General features: G+C 45.1%; 1 protein-coding gene across 1 annotated transcript in view; it reads left to right on the top strand.

Moving 5' to 3' along the window:
- The window catches only part of LOC144142220 (protein O-mannosyl-transferase TMTC3-like), a 233619-nt gene that overhangs the window by 162957 nt on the left and 50301 nt on the right, over nt 1-20361 (top strand). Inside the window, 3 exon segments of the mRNA XM_077673580.1 lie at nt 4688-4915; nt 15051-15187; nt 18668-18749. Of these exon segments, the coding sequence (XP_077529706.1) occupies nt 4688-4915; nt 15051-15187; nt 18668-18749 (447 nt within the window).

Below are 20361 nucleotides of genomic sequence, written 5' to 3'. Positions count from 1 at the left end.
CATCTAGCCACGGCGGTGTAAGAAACTTATTGCAACTGAGTTTTGAAAGTACTCATCGCTGCACACGAATGTTTTAAAAGCGCCTTCTAATTCCGCGGGGTCACATTGGTTACAGGGGTTCGCGTTCAGGATTTTTAGGGGCGAAGCTCCTTAAGGCGTGGGTCTGTCCATCCTCGACGTATGTATGTAGCCACCTCTAGTTTAGCTCTTGGATTGTTTACTAGATGGCGTGGCTACCTCTAGTTTAGTTCTTGGATTGTTTACTAGATGGCGGTACTTGTATATGATGAAAAGATGCGCTTGGATTGTTTACTAGATGGCGTGGCTACCTCTAGTTTAGTTCTTGGATTGTTTACTAGATGGCGGGGAGCGTTGTAATAAAATCCGTTCGCTGTTGGCGCGCGCTCGGAGTCGCCCGATGGATAAGGCTGCAGATGTGCGAGCCCGCGAGGCAGAAGCGCTCCGTGAAGCTGCGTGACGCCGCCGCCAAGATCCTGCCGTACGAGAGCGGGAGGCCGAAGCGTGTCGTCTGGCTGCGCGACGACGCCGCCAAGATCCCAGCGTTCGAGAACGAGAGGCCCAAGCGTCACGGCAACGGCGCGAGGACCCTGCCGTACGCGAAGCGGCACGGCTGCGGCGCGAAGAGGATCTCCAAAACGTCAGAGAAGTGGAAGCGGCGAGAAAGCGCGCGTATTGGCAGGCAGACCCCGATGCAGTGAGAGCTCGTGAGGCGTCTGCAAAACGCATCAGGCGAGCTCAGCCCCAAGGTGCCGACGCGCGGTTTAAGCGAGACTTTCTAGACGTTACGTTCGGACACAGATGTAGTGGGCGAACTTTCACTGAAGAGTCACGGTTTTACCGATGATTTCCCGTCAGGAGCTTCGCCCACTCATCATCATTCACCCCGTGGATATGCTGTGAATTTTTTTTCCTTGCAAAGAAAAAATCAGAAGACACAGAATGTTGATTTGGTAAATGTTTGATTTCCTAGAAGATAATTTACAAAGCAAAATTTTTCGGCGCACCTTGCAAGCGTTCCCCGATAGCAAAGTTCGAATGATTTAACAAGGCGCCGTGACTGTAGTGCTTTTGTACAAGAGCGCTCCCGGTGAAGTGGTGGGACTGTAGCAGACGACGCGCAGCTATTACCGCCTCTGGCACTCATTGCGCATGTGCCGCAAGATTCCCCCGGCGCCTGTAGAGGAGCTCCGAAGAGCGCTGCCACGCGCTCCGTGTTACCTCTAAGGGCGGCCACTGGACTGGACTGGGAAGGACTTTATTGAAACAAACCCTGCAGTAGGCAGGAGCCGGGTTACGGCTCCGCCTCGACGTGGCCTGGCGTCGCGTCTTCTTCTGCGACCCTACTCGTCACAAGACCGTTTTACGGAGCCCGTGCCTTTCGAGCGCGGCGAAGACCTGCTGGATGGCCCATGACTGGTCTGTCTTGCTTGTAGATTCGATGGCTCTCTGGAGTTCCTCCGGATACTCTTCGAAGTGCGCGCCGTCTGGGTCGGCGGCACAGTCCCACATGATGTGCCACCGGTTGGCCGGTCCTTTCTTACACACACTGCACTGATCACTCGGGTACTCGTCCGGGTACATTTGGTGTAAGGAGGCCGGCGACGTTGTGGGCGCTGTTTGGAGTCTTCTTAGATGTATCGCACTGTAGGCGGAATATTTCAGTTATTGTAGCGGTTTGACAGAGAATGAAGCATATACTTTTTGCGTAACTGGTAACTTTTAGCGCCTGTGAGACAGGCAGATAGGGGCGCATTTATGCTTGCGTTCAAGAGCATGTTTGTGGTGAACTTTTCGCTTGAACCTGGCACAACATGCGTGCTGTGGACACAGTGGGTTTTACTATGGTTTCAGCTACGGAAGTTTTTGATCGAGCTCGAAATGCTTAAAAACGTATCAACAGTTACTTGTGAACCACTAAATTTACTAGAGTGGGCTTAGTTTTGCAACGCTTGTGCGGTATCAGATTCTTCACTGTCCTAAATTGCTGTCTTAGTAACATTTTTCAACGCCTGAATTGTTTTTACAGCATTAATCTAATCTTTTGGCACATTTGAAGGAATTTCTGCTCGTGGGCCAAGCGTGCCACGCTATCCTTGCGACAGGCATGTTCATTTATATGAGGTTGTTCGCGGTTGTATGAGCACAACTAGCGCCAGAAGCATCCTACCCAACTCACAAGAAAAGACCACAAGCCTGATGGTGCTCACAGGTGGCAGTCCCGGAAATTGGAGTCCTGTAGTCGTAGCGAAGGCAACAAGCACCTTAAAAAGGCTCACTAATGGAAGCAGCGTGTTAAGAAGTATCTATGGCACCAATGATTCGCGTTTATTTTGTTCCTTTGAAATGTTAGTCGAGTCCTTGGATCACTCCACCCCTGAATACTGAGGAACTTATGAAAATCTCCGTCATCATCATCATCAATAACAACCACGACAACCTTACTATAATACACTGCAGGGCGAAGGCCTCTCCTAACGACTTCCAATCTCCCCGTCCCGCGCTGTTCTGCCGCATTCTTTTCCTCCGAATTTTTTTGTTTCGTATCCCCATCTAGTTATTAATCCAACGCTCTACTAATCTCGTCGAGCGAATTCGCCGTCGCCGAGGATTTTACCTTCATTTGACCGCAGCTACGCTGTACCCTTGACGACGCGTCACATGACTCCGCCGCCGACAGACGCTCCCGTGACAGCCGCATTCGCTAGCCGGCCGGTGCCTGTACGCCAGTGCAGGCTTGGCGTTTGCGCTCTCCACACCTGGGTTGCCGCCTGGCCACGTGACTCAGCGCGTGCATAAGATTTTGGCCATGGATGAGAGCGGTGCCGGGACGCTTTGTGTTCACTGAGCGTTCGCAAGAGGTGGAGGCTGAATCCTTCGTTGGGAAACGGCGACTGACCAGCCCATGGTTATCGCCGGGCGAGCGGCTTTACTGGAATGCCAAGCGCGGAATGCTAGCGTCGGTGACTAAGGAAGAGCGAGCCGTTAGGCTCGGAAAACGCCATAAAGGAGACTAAAACTGTAAACAACGGCAAGCTTTGTACAAACACTACAATAATTACAGCTAAAACGAAGGCTAACCAAGCGACTTCACCAGGCTAAGCCAAAGTTTCGGTTGGGTTAGATGAGTTAGCTGACTACGCCAGAGTTAGCTTAACTAAGCGGCAGCCATTTATTTTGTCTTTCGCTTCTTCTAAACCCGTCTATCGGTATCCATTCTGCTGCTGCTGCCTTCTTGTAACATATGTATTTATTTTCGTATCTTGCTATTGCCCTTGAGTACCGGTATGTGACGGTGTGTGAAAACAAGCGAAATAGAAAGTGATTGTGGGTAAGCGTACAAACGTGTGTATTTGGAAGATGTGAACGAATATTTTTGCCTTTATTTAACACATACTGTTCATTTAGTTTTCTTTCTGGTGTATTCTCTAAATATTAACATAACCGATGAATCGTCAAGCCAGCTAATTTATGGGACAAATATAGCGCTAACATGGACGAACGCGCATACAGCAAGATGTACATGCAGCCGTATACAGTCTAATCCATTTGAAACAATATCCAAGTGCCAAGGAAATCCTATCGTTATAAACGATAATTGTTATAAGCGGTTCGCGAAATAAAATGCGGAACATAGCTCAAAACATTTTATTCGCATTCCAGCAAGGTCGTACTACTACTAATTTGTGGAAAATAAGCCACAGTTGGTCAACTTTGTTTGCCGCGTGTGAAGCTAGCGCAAATCTTTTCCAAGAGTATCTATAGGTGCTTCACCTCTTAGGTAAATGTCCTTGGCGGAAACAAAGTCCCCGAGAGACTGTGTCACGCATTGGGCCTCCTACAAAGACTCTACCTGAGTAGGCTGCGCAACCGCGTCGTTCACTGTTGCACTTTTGGTGCACAATATGACGGGATTCAATATTTATATCCGATAACGTGGCACTGGAGCATTGTAATAAGCGGTTTATTTTACCGTAGAAAGAATACAAAAGTTGACGGTGCCATAGCTGTTCATCGTTATGCTCTATATATTGTAATAAACAGTATCGTTATCAGTGTACTCACTTTGTACTCACTTTGTACTCACGGTACTAACTTTGTTATCGTCTCCGTTAGCGGTATTTTCTCGCTTCAGTGCATCTGAACAACCCCAAACCCGCACCCTTGATATTGATGTTGTTATAAAACTTATCCGACTCGAGCCCGTTTGTTAAGGATGAGTAATTTTCGTCGGTAACGGACATATAATTGTTGTGGTACTCATTTTATCCTAGTTTGTAACTAAACAGCACGTCTAAGGATGCAGTGATGGGAGAGGGAAGTACATGCTTTCAATACGTGGGGGCTGTATATAGTTAATTCTATTAGTATGAACTAATTATGCGCAACCTATACTTGTATTCTTTCCAATTAACTTTCGTGAGATTTCCGACCTGTATACATAAAGCGGCGCTCGCGTATCGTGTTCGGGATTCGCACTATGATCAGCTACAGAGTTAGTTCTCTGATTTAGCATTGCTTTATTTATCTTTCAAGTGCAACAGCAGGTGTCGAGTAATCGTCTTGCTTTATTTCGCTCTTGTGGGCTTCACTGACACGTGAATGCCATTGTTCACTTTATTTAGTCGTTTTAACAGCAAAGGGCGCGTCTTTACCCTTTCCTTCACAGACATGCTCCTCTCCTGGACGTGAACCAATATGGCGCCGATCTCGGCACGTCGGTTGGCGTTGGTACATGGTCGTCGGCGCCCTTTCGTGGCTGTGCTATGCAAACGCACTGGGCTGCGGATTCGTCTTCGACGACGCCTCAGCGGTGCGCGACAACCGGGACTTGAGGCCATCCACGCCCATTGGCCGGCTGTTCGCTAACGACTTCTGGGGGACGCCTATTCACAAGGTAGGCCAAACTTTTGGTAATGTTAGTAGTGGGTACAATAATAAGCTCCAGCCTCACTGATCGGTCTCACGAGTGCAAAAACAATGGGGATCTTAGACAAAAGAAAATTTAACTAGGTTTGCAGATGAATAATATTTGGAGCCTCTTCAGCATCTAGCGTACTGGGACTCCGGCGTTGTTTTCTCTTATAGGAGAAAGATATGCATTTCATACTGCACAACACCATTGGAAAGTTTTTGGCGCGTTTTAAACGTCACCGTTGGCATAGGTACGCTTGCGCTGGCTTTAGAGTCAATGGGCAATGATAATATAAATAGCGTGTGTCATGGGGCCGAAAATCTAAAAAGAAGTGCTAGTATGCATAGCAAGCCGCCCCACGCGATGGTTTACATAATAGGTACCACTGCAAAATGTGCAGCTAGGTAGTTTCCGCTATCCTGAATGGCATGTTTTGCAATTTGTATTCTGTGTATGTAGTCAGTCTATTTTCATCAGTGCTCTGCGTGTATTGTGTATTTTTTGTGACTTCGATGCATTCATGTTTAAGTATTACACCTATTTTCATCACTGTGCCACAGGTATTGTGTATATGAATTTTTTGGGATGCTTCCTGTGCTTGGACCCTTCAATGAGCTTCCAGCATTTTATAAATAAATAAATAAATAAATAAATAAATAAATAAATAAATAAATAAATAAATAAATAAATAAATAAATAAATAAATAAATAAATAAATAAATAAATAAATAAATAAATAAATAAATAAATAAATAAATAAATAAATAAATAAATAAATAAATAAATAAATAAATAAATAAATAAATAAATAAATAAATAAATAAATAAATAAATAAATAAATAAATAAATAAATAAATAAATAAATAAATAAATAAATAAATAAATAAATAAATAAATAAATAAATAAATAAATAAATAAATAAATAAATAAATAAATAAAAACGTTGGCTTTCACCAGGGGTGCCTTCATCACGTTAAGGCCAAATTTCAATGCCGATACTGCGCATGCTCTAATCACTTTACCTCATACCAACGTGTGAAGGGCACATTGTTTAATACTATACTGACTTTATAAAATTCACCTAATTAAGAACTGCTGTGTTTCGAGCGCTATTGTGACGTTGGAAAATACATACGCAGTTAATTATTCTTAGTCAACTTGCAAGAATATTTCGGCCGTAGTGTCCTCCAAATTATTTGCGCTTTGGTAGGCTTATTCTGCATAGTTAGGTTGATTTTGTGGTGAACTCTTGTTAATGCACGGTCAATTACGCTTCTGTAAAATACGGCTACACTTTTAAGGAAGTATGTATTGGACGGGCCATTCCCGACGACAGACAGTTGTGCGTTCGTGCGCAGCGAATCGGATGCGAAAGTTGATTGTTTTGGTTCTATCAGCCACGATTCATCCGCGGTGTTGCCAGACAACACCTGTGTACCAACAGGACAGAGAAAGATGCGCCACCTCACACCTGGACCTGTACAATGATTTTAAGGGACTTTTAAAGGGGATAGCCTTTCTTGGGATACTTGAACGCAGAAAGTGTGGTCTGCCAGCCTGTATATATGCATGCCTGTCTGGCGCCCGATTCAGCCGCTCGGCCAAAGTTAAAGCAGATAGTTAACAAGACGTATATACAGACGCAACCATTTTTATACATATAAATCAGGGGGCAGTGTTCATTCTTGTCAACATTGCTAAGCGCAAATAAAACATTGTGCATATAACCGGCAGAAAATCAATATGTAAGTGATGTTTGCAGTGTACCTTTATGAAAATTTACAATGATGCCTGACTGCTGAGATAACAAATGAAATACTACAACCGCAGTAGAAAACATTTGGTCGTACAAAAAAATTGGGCCCATGCACCCACGAGGGGGGACTCGAGTAAATGCGTCGCGTAGGGGGTGGGTGTATTGCGTTAACGTTAGTGTTTGGGGGGTGGTGGTAGTGAATGTGTTAACTATTATTGCTTATTACTATTAATTATTATTATTTATTTCATATAATAATTATTGCTTTCGTGATTTTGCGACTCGAGTCCCCCCTCGTGGAGAGATGGGCCCAATTTTTCTTTTTTTTTTGTGACGGAAGAAGTGAAGGCAAGGAATAGGTTGTTGTAAGTCGTTGTTTATTTATTTGTTGCTGTTGTCGTTGTATTGGACGCTGAGAATGACGGCTTCGTGGTCGCTAAAGTGTACTGTTAAGGGGTCTTTAAGCAGTGGTCGTGCGTTGCAGCAACTGGTGAAGACGAGATCGATGCAACTTCTGCCGTGTATCAGCAGCTTCTTGACGTAGTTTGAATGAGTCAAGGATATAAGGCGCGTTCGTACCCTTTGATTCTGTGTCGCTTTTGTGGCGCAGTGGGTAGAGCACCATGTACCTCGCGTTCCGCCCACAGGGTCGTGGGATCGAAACCAGGCGCCGATAACTATTATTTTTTTATATATAGTGTAGGGGGAGGGGTGCGGACCTGTTGTTGAGAGCGAGGAGGGTAGCTTGATGCGGGAGAGGAGGAGTGGGGGAGAGGGCGCACCTGCGCGCTGAGCTGTTGCGGACGGACGGCGGACGCTACATGTGAGTTAAAGAAATGCTCTGCGTTTAAAAGTCGCGGTCTGCCACTGTCTCTGGAGAACAAGTTTGTGTGTTTCTCAGGGCCAGAGAGGGGCGGCGCGGCTATTGTCAGCAGAAATATCTGCGTGGTTACGTTGCGCGGTCGTGCTTCTTGCCGCCATTACACGGCGTCGAATTTTATTGTGTGCGGAGTCGACATAGCCGTGGAAAGGATGGCGCCAGTTACGAGATTTTCCATGCCTGAACGACCATGGCATTGGTGATGAAGTTGCAAGTCTAGACGCGAAGAAATGCCCCCAAAATGCGAGGAAAACGTTGAGAATGATATTTCGGCGGACAAGTGTACGCTTGCCGACGCCCGTCGTCGCAAGCGTGCTAAAGAAACGATCGGGCAACTTGCCGATTGGCTAGTGAAAGACCGTGAGGCGAGGCGCACCCGGAGCCAGCGCAACACAGACCATGCGCGAATTCTCTGTTTTCGGACCCTTCGAGCAAAATGCAGGAAAAATGAAATCTTCCTAAACAAACCTCCATGCCACTTATGCCAGGCCGGAAATGGTAGGGGAAGATGAGATTGATGTGTCATCACATCAATCCCACCGCCAATATAATATTGGAGGAAGAACATTTCAACAAAGCAACGTGGCTTTTTTTTCGGTCCGCATTCCAAGCCCGCTGTCTTTTGTGGCCGTTGTGACTTTAAAAACGCAACAAACGTCATGGGTGAATGAAACCCTGTGTTTGTCAATGTTTTAGGTTACGATTATCGTAATGGCACGATTATAACGCGCGCCCGGTTGTAAGACGCAGATAAGCTTACTCATGAAAATTCTAAAAAAAAAATTTTACACCGATTCTACCGCCCTGTGCGAAAGACGCGACACTACGTACATTCTAGGAGAATTTTTATTTGCCACACGCAACCGGGGAAAAGAAAGTGTTTGTGCTTTGTAAACTTCCTCCTGCAGCTCCACTTGACAATAAAACGATATCGGGCAACATCCAAAGCCGACTGCGGTTTCGGGCCCGATGGTAACGCGCACTCAAATTTTAAAATTACTTTCAGCGAAAAAGAGGTACGCGTTATAATCTGGAAATACGGTATTTGGTGCCCACAAGGCGTTTCCGTAGGACTAAAACTCGCAAGAGGGTGCTAAAATCTGTTTGTCCTGGTGATAAGAATAACGAGGCAGTGAAAGAGGGCGAAGGGGCAGGTGAAGGTGGCATGTGCTTGGCAGGTGGCAGGTCCTTGTTCGTTAAGTGGTTGGTGTAATTCACTTCACAGCGTTGTCAAGGAAACTAGAGCCACCAATTTTTACTTTTTCTTCCCTTGATGTAATAAATACAGTCCTGCGGTCTCTTCGGAAAGGCTAATCAAGGCTTGTCACGATCGTGGACACGCGGTAAGGTCTTTCTTGTGGGTTACTCGCGGTCTATAAAGGCGTCGTTGTGGAGGTCCGGCTACGTGTACGGAAGGTAGGGCGATCTATCAACGATCGATTTTGCCAAGACGCCAACTCAATTACGGGTGCTACCACAAACACCAAGCTATGGCTCACGATGTCTCCCTCGCTTATGCACGCCTGTATTGACTGGTTGTGGCAGCTACGTTATTAGATTGCCTAACGATCATTGATCGATCCTTCCTTGGTGACATGGGAGGAATTGGCTTAGATACCGGCTAAAGTAAGGGTATTGCAACTTCACCTGCGCAAACTGACGTATTGCTTCCTTCCGCTCGGCGGTCGTAGTCAGCTCTTACTTGCTGCGTGTACATGGAGATGACTTGTCGGCCCTCCTACATTACGTCGAGCACTGCAGGCAAGTGAGCTGACGTTGTTGCCGTTGAAAGGAGCATCCGCTGGATTTCTGTACGGCTGGAACGATTTGTAGAGAAAGCAGCTGTCTTGGACCAATGGGCAGGCGGGCACAGAGCCGAATTGTCGGGCGTGCTGAGATAGAGGAAATTGCTAACCGGTTCGCCCAATGATGGGATGCGCTAACTTTTAGACCAGGATAAACAACACACCGTTCGTCGAACGCTGCGAATTAATCAATGCGTCAGCATGTCCAGTGTTAGGGATGTACCTGGTAGGTCATAAAACAGCGTTCTGAACCACGGCCTTTCAGGACGGCCGTCTCATCGACCTGATAGGGCGGGTCGTCGTGTTTGAAATTGTCAGTTGCGTGTAAACTCTGTTTAGGTACTTTTTATATGACGATAAGGCTGTCGCGTGCGCCTTATCCAATATGTGACGCATGGTCATTAGAATTACTGCCCTCCGGTTTATTGAGTGATGAAAACGCGTGCTCGCATTACAATACACGCGCGAGATAAGACATGATGAAATAACTAGTGGGAGCAAAGGCGAATAATATTGCCTAAGAATTAACAGTCGCACTTCCGAAAGGCAATCAGAGGAAAGTACTTGGTTCATTCACTCACAGCAGAATGAATGCTCGGAGGTCTTGGTATTCGTATTTTCGACTGCTGCAGTTGTATGCCCTGCCTTGTCGTAATCGTAACTCTGTAAATTAGTTATGTTTATAATTGTAAGGGCACCACGGCGGGCGCCTCGCAGCGATCGAGAATTCAGGATTTGCATAGAAGTCCAGGTAATTTGGTTCCGAAAATCGTTCGTTGTATATGCCCTGAATACATAGTACGTAGTCCTTGTAATGGTACAAGGAGGTGTTTTGAAGAACCAGCTTAGTGCAAGCGATACACATGGAGAACAAGAGACGATGGAAGGATAGCGTTCTCGCAACAGGCGTTTTCCCATCCAGAGCAAACAGACAGCTAATCGTCCAAAACCGGAATAACGTTGCTTTCATTCATTATACTGTCCCATGTGGTTACTTGTGAAAAAAAAGAAAACCTTGTCCGAACCAGGTCGTTTCTTGTCGTTGTGCATTGCTGGCATTGTAACGCTTTTGCAAACAGAATCAACGCTAAATTGAATAGACGTGTCCGCCGTAAAGCTTGGCGGCGTGCTCCCGAATTGCTAAGCTGTGTGCAAAGGTATACCTCTTTTTAATGCGACAGTGTTATCAGGCTTATTGCGTCATTTTTTGGTGCCGCTAGTTGCTTTGCAGCTGCCTCGGTTATCAGCCGTGCTTATCGGGCGTCCGCAGAAAGACGTCATCACCCGCAGCCGGAAGCTAAGATGGTGGCAACCAGAAGCGAGTGCTTCCATAAAACCGGAATATGGTGCAGCGACAACAGGAGTGTGTAAAGATGAGGCTTGCTGCTTGGCTTCTGAAAATATGATACTCCGATGGACAGGAAAGTTTCTTTACGTCATTTCCGTGAGCGCCGCTCCTGCACAGGGAAGTTACTTCTCTCTCTGTCTCTCTACCTCCCCCCGGAAGTGATCGCGTGGTGCTCGGCACACACTTGCGAAATCCGAGGCTGGAACGGACATTATCACACCAAAGCGCGTCCTACCAGCGGACCCGATGCTGTGGGTATACAGTGTGTGTTTTTCTAATTACGCACAGTGGAGAAAACGCATGCTAGGTTTCAGGAACCATTGGCACGAACTAGATTTTGCACTAATTAAAATGCATACGTGGTAAACAAAGTCTCATTTCAAGAATTCGCTATATTACTTTCGAGTATGAAGCAGGCCGTCTCAGCCGCCAGCTCTACCTGCCAAACGACTGGTTGCCTATCGCGGCCAAGCTTCCGCTCCCCCCGCGACGCTCATGTACTGTAGACTTGAAAAAAAAAAAAAAAAAACTCGCATTCTCTGGGAACAGTCAAGCGATTTGTACACATTTTGGGACTACTTCGACGAATTGTATTCTGGAGTCTCTAGGCCATGGGTCGACTACTCTCGCAGCGTTTACGGAAATATATGTTCTATAAAAATCAGTGCGACAACGCTGTCCTCCTCTCTGCATCCGCCTTGCTGATTTTTATGACGTTTAGTATGGCTTTAAAGCAAGGTCGCTCGGCTTTACTGCGCTACTGCTCGGCCCGCCGGCCCCTCGACAGAGTCAGTCGGCCCAGCGTTTATTCGGCTGGCCGCCGGCGGGAAGTCACAATTTGTTTGCTCAGTTGAGACAAAGCCACGACATGATTTTTGCCTGGAAGAATGTGCGTTTAGCTTGTTAGTTCGTATGCTGTATCAAGCTCTAAAACCAAGTAGCTCCACACAAGCGCACTATCGACGCATCGGTGACTTGTATGGTAGTAGAAAATTCTTATGCCAATTAATAGCTGGAGAAGAGTTAGCGAAGTTAATATAGGTACGATGGAAATAAAATCAAGCGAAACTTTTATTGTACAGCGTCAAACCAATGTGCGCAAAGCACTTCTTGTGCTCGGTCAAATAGCACCGCGGTCCGCAGCAAGACCACATATTTGCGATCGCTTTTCCATATAAGGAATGCAGTCGCTAGAGGTGAGATATTTGTGGAAATTTGGGGGCGCTTACTGCACGAGCGTTATTCAAGAAATAGTACTCCAAGCTGCTTAAAATGATAAAACTGAATAAGACTTTAAACAGGCTATATGACATATACCTTATATATCCGTTCATAAGAGCGCTCGATTATGGCGTCGTGATTTGGGGCTTTAGGCGCATTGTTTTGAAATTCATTTGTTTCAATCCCAGTGAGCGCATCTTTTTTTAAAATTGATTTAGTTGTTTTTGGGGTAACGTTTTCTATACTAAGTTGACCATTTTTGCGCAGTAACAATTATTTCTCCACAAGCGAGTTGGTAGAAAGCGTGCCGACTGACACTAACGCGCTAGTGAGTTCTCGTTGGCTTGGTTTTGCCATAAGCACCGACTGCTTGCGGGCACACCTCCGAATCAGCCGACTCTTGGCCTGGAGTGAACACGCCTCTTAGGATACAATAACGAGCCAGGCAAGCCCTAAAGATGGGGGCAAAGCGCATCGCATTTGAACATTTCCGGTGACACTGAAGGCATAATCTCAAAATACAACTAATTTATTCCAATCCAAATCTAATCCAATCTAGTCCACTGCTCCTCGCGCTGGCGGAGCACGGCCTTTCAAGATCCACGCGACGCTGCTCAACCTCGGCCAGTGTAGCTTACGGTACAAAAATTGGATGATTATCAGTGATGCTAACATCTAGAACACGCCACAGTGTTAAGGTGATATAATGTTTAAAAATATGCGATTTATTTTTATTATTTAAGTACCCGCATGGCCAGTAACGGATCTAGCGGGGAGGGTGAATAATAGTTGGTTGCCAAATCCAAAAAAGTGGTTGATGTATTCAATGCATGCGGGATTGTTGTCGTCTGAGACATTATAATTTTACCCATGACCAACTTTATTCTTTCCGGGTGAAATGGTACTGAGAAGGGCGGTAAGGACGATACAGAAGTCCGACAGCGATGACGACTGAGAACAATATATGCAGCCTAGGACACTTTTGCTAGCATGGGATGGTAAACGGAAATCTTCCGAGTTCTATGCACACCGATTCGGAAGTTATCACGGGCAGTTCCTGATCAAAACGTCTTTTTTATTTTACGAGTAAGGAAGTGGAAATGGCCGCACACTCGTGATTACGGTTCGAGGGATAGCAATTTTCTGACGAGTAGTATAGAGGGCTGTGAATTTTTTTATCATCAAGCAAAAGCCAGGTTTCTGTCATGAAAATACCACAAAAGCTGTTTTTTTTTGTTGATAGCAAAGGGAAAAATTCGTCACAGCGCTTGTTCAAGCTTCGGGAATTGAAGTGTATTGCTGATAGGCAAGGATACTGAAGAAAAGATTCCCTTGAGTGTAGTAAAAAGAGCGTTGGTACTGTTACCGCGTTGTCAACAATTCGGGCGCAAATTCTGCATGCACGCAGTAAATTATAGATCGGTTTGCTCCCGCTAACGTTATGCCTTGCCCAACATATTCCAGTCACGCTGAATGCACGGTACACAGGAATTGAGCAAATATACGACACGCGTGCATAAACCAGCGACCACTCGATACTGCAATCTTTTGTTTTCTCTTGGATCTCTACGGCAGGGGGGAAAATGACGCAGTATATTATTGTGTATTTCGCGAGGCGTGAATACGGAGACGCAAATGTCCAATAAACACGAACAAAAGTTTTAATCATACGTAGCCGTCGCAGCTAGGAAGTCCGGAACGGCTCTGTTTGTTTCGTGTGTTGCGTGTTTCCCTGTGGAACGGCGAAAGGAAGTCATTTCGGAGATCCGCGGTCGTAAACGAAACACACCCAGCCGGGAACTCATATTACATGTTCCCGGCCCGGGCAATCTCGGCGGCGTTCGTTGGGATGCTTAGCATATTGCGCAATTTTCTATTTGCATTTTACTGTTCGTACGTCATTCGCACGTTCTGCGTTGCTGCTGCCGAAGTGGTGGAATTTTGATCAGGAAATAAGTTTTGTCTGTTTTTCATTTCGTCACATGAGTGTTGAGCTTTTAAACACAGTTTTTGTTTCTGCCCACGTGGCTTTTCTTTGTTTTCGATGATGGCACTGCGTATGTTTCTGCAAAAGTCCCCATCGTATGGTGGTTCTGTGAGGTTTATGCTAAGACGTGTGCAAAGGCACAATTTTCTAACACATGCTTGTTTGTATGTGACTCGACGCCATGCCACTAAATAACGTGAAGCGTGAAGTATGAGCAAAACTGCACATGAGCGTCTGTACACCGGTTGCACACTATAGAGGCTTCGGTGCATAACGAATCCGGATCCCTTTATTCTGAACGCTGTAAAATGTATTGAGTTCTGTAGCACAACCTAAATTGTCCCTACCTTGTTGGCCAGTCGCCAAGCAACTTAGAGTTCGTTTGCAACTGCGAAAAAAATGCCAGCGAAAAATGTTACTTTCGCTGGATTGGATTAGATGTTGCCTTTCCGCCGTTCTAGCTAGACTGTGCTAGGAACGCACATCGAGCCTCGTGCATTTACAGTAGTAGAGCAACAGTCATGGTCGAAAACAAACACCAGCGGAGGTTTGAGTGTCTCGTGCATGCTCGTCCTAACTACCTAATATTTAGCTAGGAATGATTGAGAACTATGGAATTGTGTACGTTAGGCGCTTTTACGTGCTGAATGATTAGCAACTGGAAAGTGAATTTTGTTGGTTGTCGCCCTTATGTGTAAGCCGGGCTAAACATTTTCTCCTCAAGCCATCACTGATTGCTGGCGATGTGATGCCGTTAGTAATTTTGATCTTGCATTGAAAATTTTTGTGGACGAACTGCCCCCTCGCTGTTCCAGGTGTCCCTTCTCCCTTAACCATCGCCCTTGCACCCCTCCTCTTATTCCAGTCCGTACTACAGCCCATCCAATCCTTCGTCGTCTCGTAGGCTTGAAAATAAACTTCTCGTTTCTTTCCTGGCGTACAACATTTCCGGCTGAAAAATAAATTTGTCGGTCGTTCCTTGGCGTTCGAAACTTTGACGGTATTTGATGTTAAGACCGGAGTTTCGGGAATGAGACAGCAAGTCAGTCGCACAGTGAACGGCGATTCGGAAAGTGGGCAACACTGCCATTAAACTGTTGCTATTTTTTCTCTCGCAGGAACACAGCCACAAGTCATACCGGCCCCTTTGCGTGCTGACGTTTCGGCTAAACTACTGGCTGCATGAACTGCGACCGATGGGCTACCACCTGGGCAACGTGCTTCTGCACTCTGTAGTCTGCCTCCTTTTTCTCAGGTATGGTTGGAGTAGCACGAGACAGTCTCTGAAATACGGATGAAGTACTAACCGACCACGTAGTTCTTGCATTTGAATGCTCAAGGCACTTAAATGGCAATATTATCTGGGCGGTCCCTGAACAGTGCTTCGAGTCACTTTCTTTCGTAGATTGTTCGGCGTCACTTTTTTAGCCTCATTCCAGCTCGCAAAACCGTAGTCTTCCGAATAACTCATCGAAAGAAGCACACTAGCAACTTTTACAACTACTAGGCCTCCTGAACGGATGCTTGCATGTCAACAAACGGCAGCCTTGGGTGTTGTACAGGCGAAGGGTGATTGCGTAATACCGATAAGCAGTAGCGTTTAATTTCGAATATTTTTTTAGTCTTAAAAAAAAAACTGCCTATGTAAGAGTCGGGATAAATGTAAAAGAGAATTGGTTTCGTGTCTGCTGACTTCTGTTCCCATGTCGATAGCCGCGTCCTCTGCCATGCCTACCCTGAAATGCCTTTCTTCTCTCCCTCTCACCTCTCACGCTCTACTTCTTCGGTGTCGCTTATCCCAGTATAAACACAGTGACGTATCGCTGAGGTGAATTCAGTTCTCTCGCCGTTGACTGTTCGCGCCCTATTTTCCGGAACCTTTCCTGACTTTTGCTCTTTGATTAGCGCCAGAAGCTCCATGCTCGAATGCGATCCCTTTTTTCTTTCTGTTTATTTTTGGATCGAGACAGGTTATAGAAATATTGTATTTCTAATTTCTAATTTGGATTGGATAATTTTGATCTATATTCTAATTGGATCGAAAATAGTTTATAGAAATATGTTTTGATTAACCATGTGGAAGCGCTACATCGGGTAATAGGGATTGCTGTTACGATATAGTACGTTTGAGTGGTCGAAGAAATAGTGGTAGGAACAAGAAAAAGTAAGTATGTGGAAATGTAGCAGTGTCAATGTGTCGGAGTATCATAATTTTGCGCGTGAACATGTTTACTGTGGCCTTTCGTAATAGTGACAGGTAGTGTCCTGTACTCCATATTTCCCGAGTGCCGACTCAGAATCCTTTTGTCCGTTCCTTCACTGCACCAGGTCGATAATTTTTAATTACAAACGCGGACATGAGGTTGCAGTTGGAATATTTTTGTACTACGCACCCACTAGGTACTTGAAGTCTGATTGAATTTTCCCCTGAGGTAACTAATTGATAACTGCTACAGTTTGTGAGGTGAGACCAGAGCACTCAAGCCCGAAGTGCAATAGAGCCCACGTCACAGCGGGGAAGTTATTTTGTAGAAGACAGTACGTCCCACACAATAGACGGGGGCATAAGCAGCAACGCTGATTTTGTCATCGCTTTTTACGTCATAGCCGGGGCCAGAAAGTGTTCTACTGGTTAACATTACCTGGTGACTGAATTCATGGGGAACGACAAATTTTACCTGACGTAATGAATGAAATACAATACAAGGATGTATTTAAACAGAATTCACATACATTGTACCCGGAACATAAACGATTTAGTCAGGCAACGATAGAAGTACGAGCAGTATTTCTGGCATAGTAAAAAAATCATGAACATCACTTCGGAACAGGTCCACACCTGTCATAATCAGCATATGTTCTGGGCGACAAGGTAAATGCCTGTTTTCGATAAGTTCTTTTGAATGGAAATAATTTTACCTTCAAGTGAATAAGTTTTCGGCAATTGTATTCGACATTGCTTTTTTTTCTAAACGAGTGAGAAGCAACCACATGCGAGGGTTTTTCGCTTCACACAGCCTCAAAGTTTGCAATCCACTTAGCGTCCAATGGATTCATCCCAACCTTTGAGGCTTGTGTAAGTTTTGTGTTTATTTATTTTGTGAATACCAAAATATACCGCTGCTTCGCTTGTATCATCACCGGAGTTGCTTCCACAACCGGACTTCCTAAGTGAAATGAAAGGTTCCGGAAGCGGCAGACCTCATATGAGACAGGAAGTGGTCTGATAAGCGGAGTTCATTCAAACAGCGCTACTTCCGCTCCCGAGAGAACTGTATTGAAAAGCGTTCGCTGTGTCACTTTCATAGCTTCAAGCTCCATTTCCGGGAATTCGCGATGAATGCATTGCGTGGAGCGCGCTGTTTGTTTGTTTGTTTCCAGTGCGCATTACAGCAATAAATAACATCCTTATAATTTTTCTCTCCCTTCCGACGTCATTATCTTTGCATAGAGTGTTGTATCCTATCTATAGCAAGAGAACAACAATTTACGGGCTTAGTGCAAGATTGCTAGAGAGTTTTTGTTGTAAAATGGGTCCACCGTATATATTTAAACTACCAATGTCTCACGCAAGGAAGTCAGAGAAGCAGCGGAAATGCTCAAGGAAGCAAATCAACGATGCATAATTTTAAATTCTGGTAAATGCGCAAAATAAATCTTAAAAGTAGAAAGCCTAAGTGTGCGGGAGTAGCGGAACGCCGAAAAGAAAGCTGATATGGCATATCCCTTCTACTGTTCAACCCTATTGCTTTCGCGTTCACTTCATCATAGTTATTGATGACTAGTCGAGCAATATTTTTTATTCAAATTCTCAGTGCAAATTTATATATCATCAAGTTGTGCTGTGTATTTGTTATTATATTTCTATTTACAGATTAGTCAATTTGCACATTGATAAGTGCTGCGCGAGAATATTGAAACTTGGTAGAATTTGCATGTCTTTAATTTTGAAAATGTGGTTCTGGTATCACTATTGATAAGCTCTAACCTTTTATCTCTAACCAATAATTTCTCTCTGTTATTTCAGCGCGTTTCGAGGTGGCACGATGATCCAGAATTTGAAGCGTTCGAAATAAAAAAAAGCATACCAAAAACCAAAGGGAAATAAATCCCGCCAACAGTTAAGATAAAGGCGTTTATGCAGTTCTTCGAACAAATCTGCCGAATTAAAAAAAATATTCGTGTAGCGTTGATAGCCGGTGCATCGACATTTTATGCGGCGATAGTATGAAATGGACGAGTTTACGCAGAAACGTAAAACGCTCAATTCGCTGCGGCCTAGCTGCGGCGCCTCAACAGATGCCCCAGCCGACGACTCTCTCACTAAATGTTTTTTTTCGCACAGGCATGTACTCTCGCCATTATCACCGCCATGCTCTGTGATAGCCGCTCTCACAGGCCGAAGGGTAAACGCTGCGGGATTATGGTTTAAAAATCTGAAGTTGCACAAACATGACCGGGTTGATAAAAATTTGATAAAGGAAAAAACATGCCAGGTTGATTTTTTATTTATATTTCAAAACCACTTACAACCAGTATATTTTTCATCCCCACAATTCGCTTAGGTAAAATGAAAGTTAATATGCTCGGCTTACATGACCTTGTGTATGTTATGGTGCATTTGGTGGGATAAAGTGGCAGGTACGCGAATTGGGCCCTAAACTGCATAAATTGAGGCAGTCCGCTTGAATTCGCGAGCTTGTGTAAGTTTTTTTTGCTCGTTTTGTTTCTACAGGGTTTGCTCCATGGTGGTGGCTCCAAAGGCGAGCGTCGCGGCTGCTCTTCTCTTTGCCGTTCATCCTGTACACACTGAAGCGGTAAGTTTCCTAGTGCTTCGCCTCACGCTGTAATGTGGAGTGGTCCTCACAGTACCAGTTAGATAGACCCTGAAGGACCAAAACATTTTTCGATGATTCACTTGCTCCGTCGCTCCCTTGCGTCAGTCAAATCCAACTTTTCTTTGTTTATCTCTTCGTCTAGCATCCTGGACCTTTTCTCTAATCCCGCGCTCGGTATCTGGTCCACGGAGTGAACGCCTTTTTGCATACTGGTACATCTGCCGTTTCAAACTCTGTTTCTTTGACATAATTCAAACCAGAATGCCTTTCACCTAAGCGTTCGTCTATAATCTATTTCAGGGGCTTTTAGGAATTATTAACGGGGTTACAAAACTTCTGCATTGGGCTTGGTTTTGAAATGGTTAACAAGGCGCGTCATGTTTGCTCTCTGGACAATTATGGCAAGCATGAAGTTGAGCTACACTTTTTTGTTTCTTGGTAGGGGTAAGATGTTTATGTTTTAGGAGCTTACATGAAGTAATCCCCACATCAACACGTTATAGTCTTTCGGCTGATTTATTTCTCATCACCAATCTTTCTGCTGAGTAGTCGTCCTCATTCGCTGCAGATTGTATAGGGTTCCCGTAATCATGTCGTTATACAGGGCGATGTGGCACGCCTTTGTTTGCGCACACACTAATGTAAGGAAGTCTGTGTGTGGGGAAGGGGGGGCGAGACCCTGTTGCTACTTAATTTAGGTGCCCCGAAGTCACCTACGTGCGAGAGTTGTCTTATATAACTGCCCATCGGCTGCTTATAAAATGAATTTTATGTGATATTGGCGGACTCAACGTTTGCATTGCCGAGCAACGTTGTCGCTTTTAACTATACATCTTCGAGAGAAAAAAAAAAGGAAAATGAGAGAAATTTTTTGAGGTGTTTGACTTAGGATACAATTACTGGAATTTTTTGGAGCCGACCACAAAAAAAGTCAATGGATGCGAACGCCCCTGAAGCCCCAGCCCGTGCGGTCCGGGAGTCGGCTGAATTTTTTAAGAGTGTGCACATAAAGCGAAGGGCATGAAGCCTGCTCTGAAGAGGAGCCTAAATTTTTGCAATTCCACTACGCTGTTTTGTGTTGGCGACTCCGCGCTGACATTTAGCATGCGCAGTTCGAATGCTTCACTCTTATCAAGTACCAAAAAACGCTTTCGATTCTACGAAGCAGCGGAACAAAAAATGGCTGGAAGTGCAACCCTAGCTTACTTGAATTGCAGATATCGGTGGTGCACTCTCGCACACTTTGAAGGATGTCTGGATTGCAACCGGCTCTTCCTTCCCCGCCTAGGCCAGGGTTTACAGGGTTCAGGTCAAAATGCGTATCTGATGCCAAGCAGGCCTTGCGTTCTCGAGGAAAGTACATTTTATTAAAATACTGGTAGTTAAGCAAATGGAGATGTTTTGAGGGCCGCCATTTTAGCCAGATGACTATCAACATTAGCATCATTGGCTTCCCCATATGAACACGAAAAGCACCCAGCTGATGACACCTTAGGCAGCAGTTTTCCAGATTCAGGGGCGGACTAGCTGCTGCTTCAGTGGCTGTACCACCACGAATACAGCGTGATAGGGCAGCAGTTGTAGCATTTTA

Source organism: Haemaphysalis longicornis, unplaced genomic scaffold (assembly GCF_048455015.1).
Source record: "Haemaphysalis longicornis isolate Haplotype H1 unplaced genomic scaffold, Haemaphysalis longicornis Haplotype H1 scaffold_6, whole genome shotgun sequence".
Taxonomy (NCBI): Eukaryota; Metazoa; Arthropoda; class Arachnida; order Ixodida; family Ixodidae; genus Haemaphysalis; species Haemaphysalis longicornis.
The sequence above is the reverse complement of the archived record's forward strand: the minus strand, read 5'-3'. Positions and strand labels throughout refer to the sequence as shown.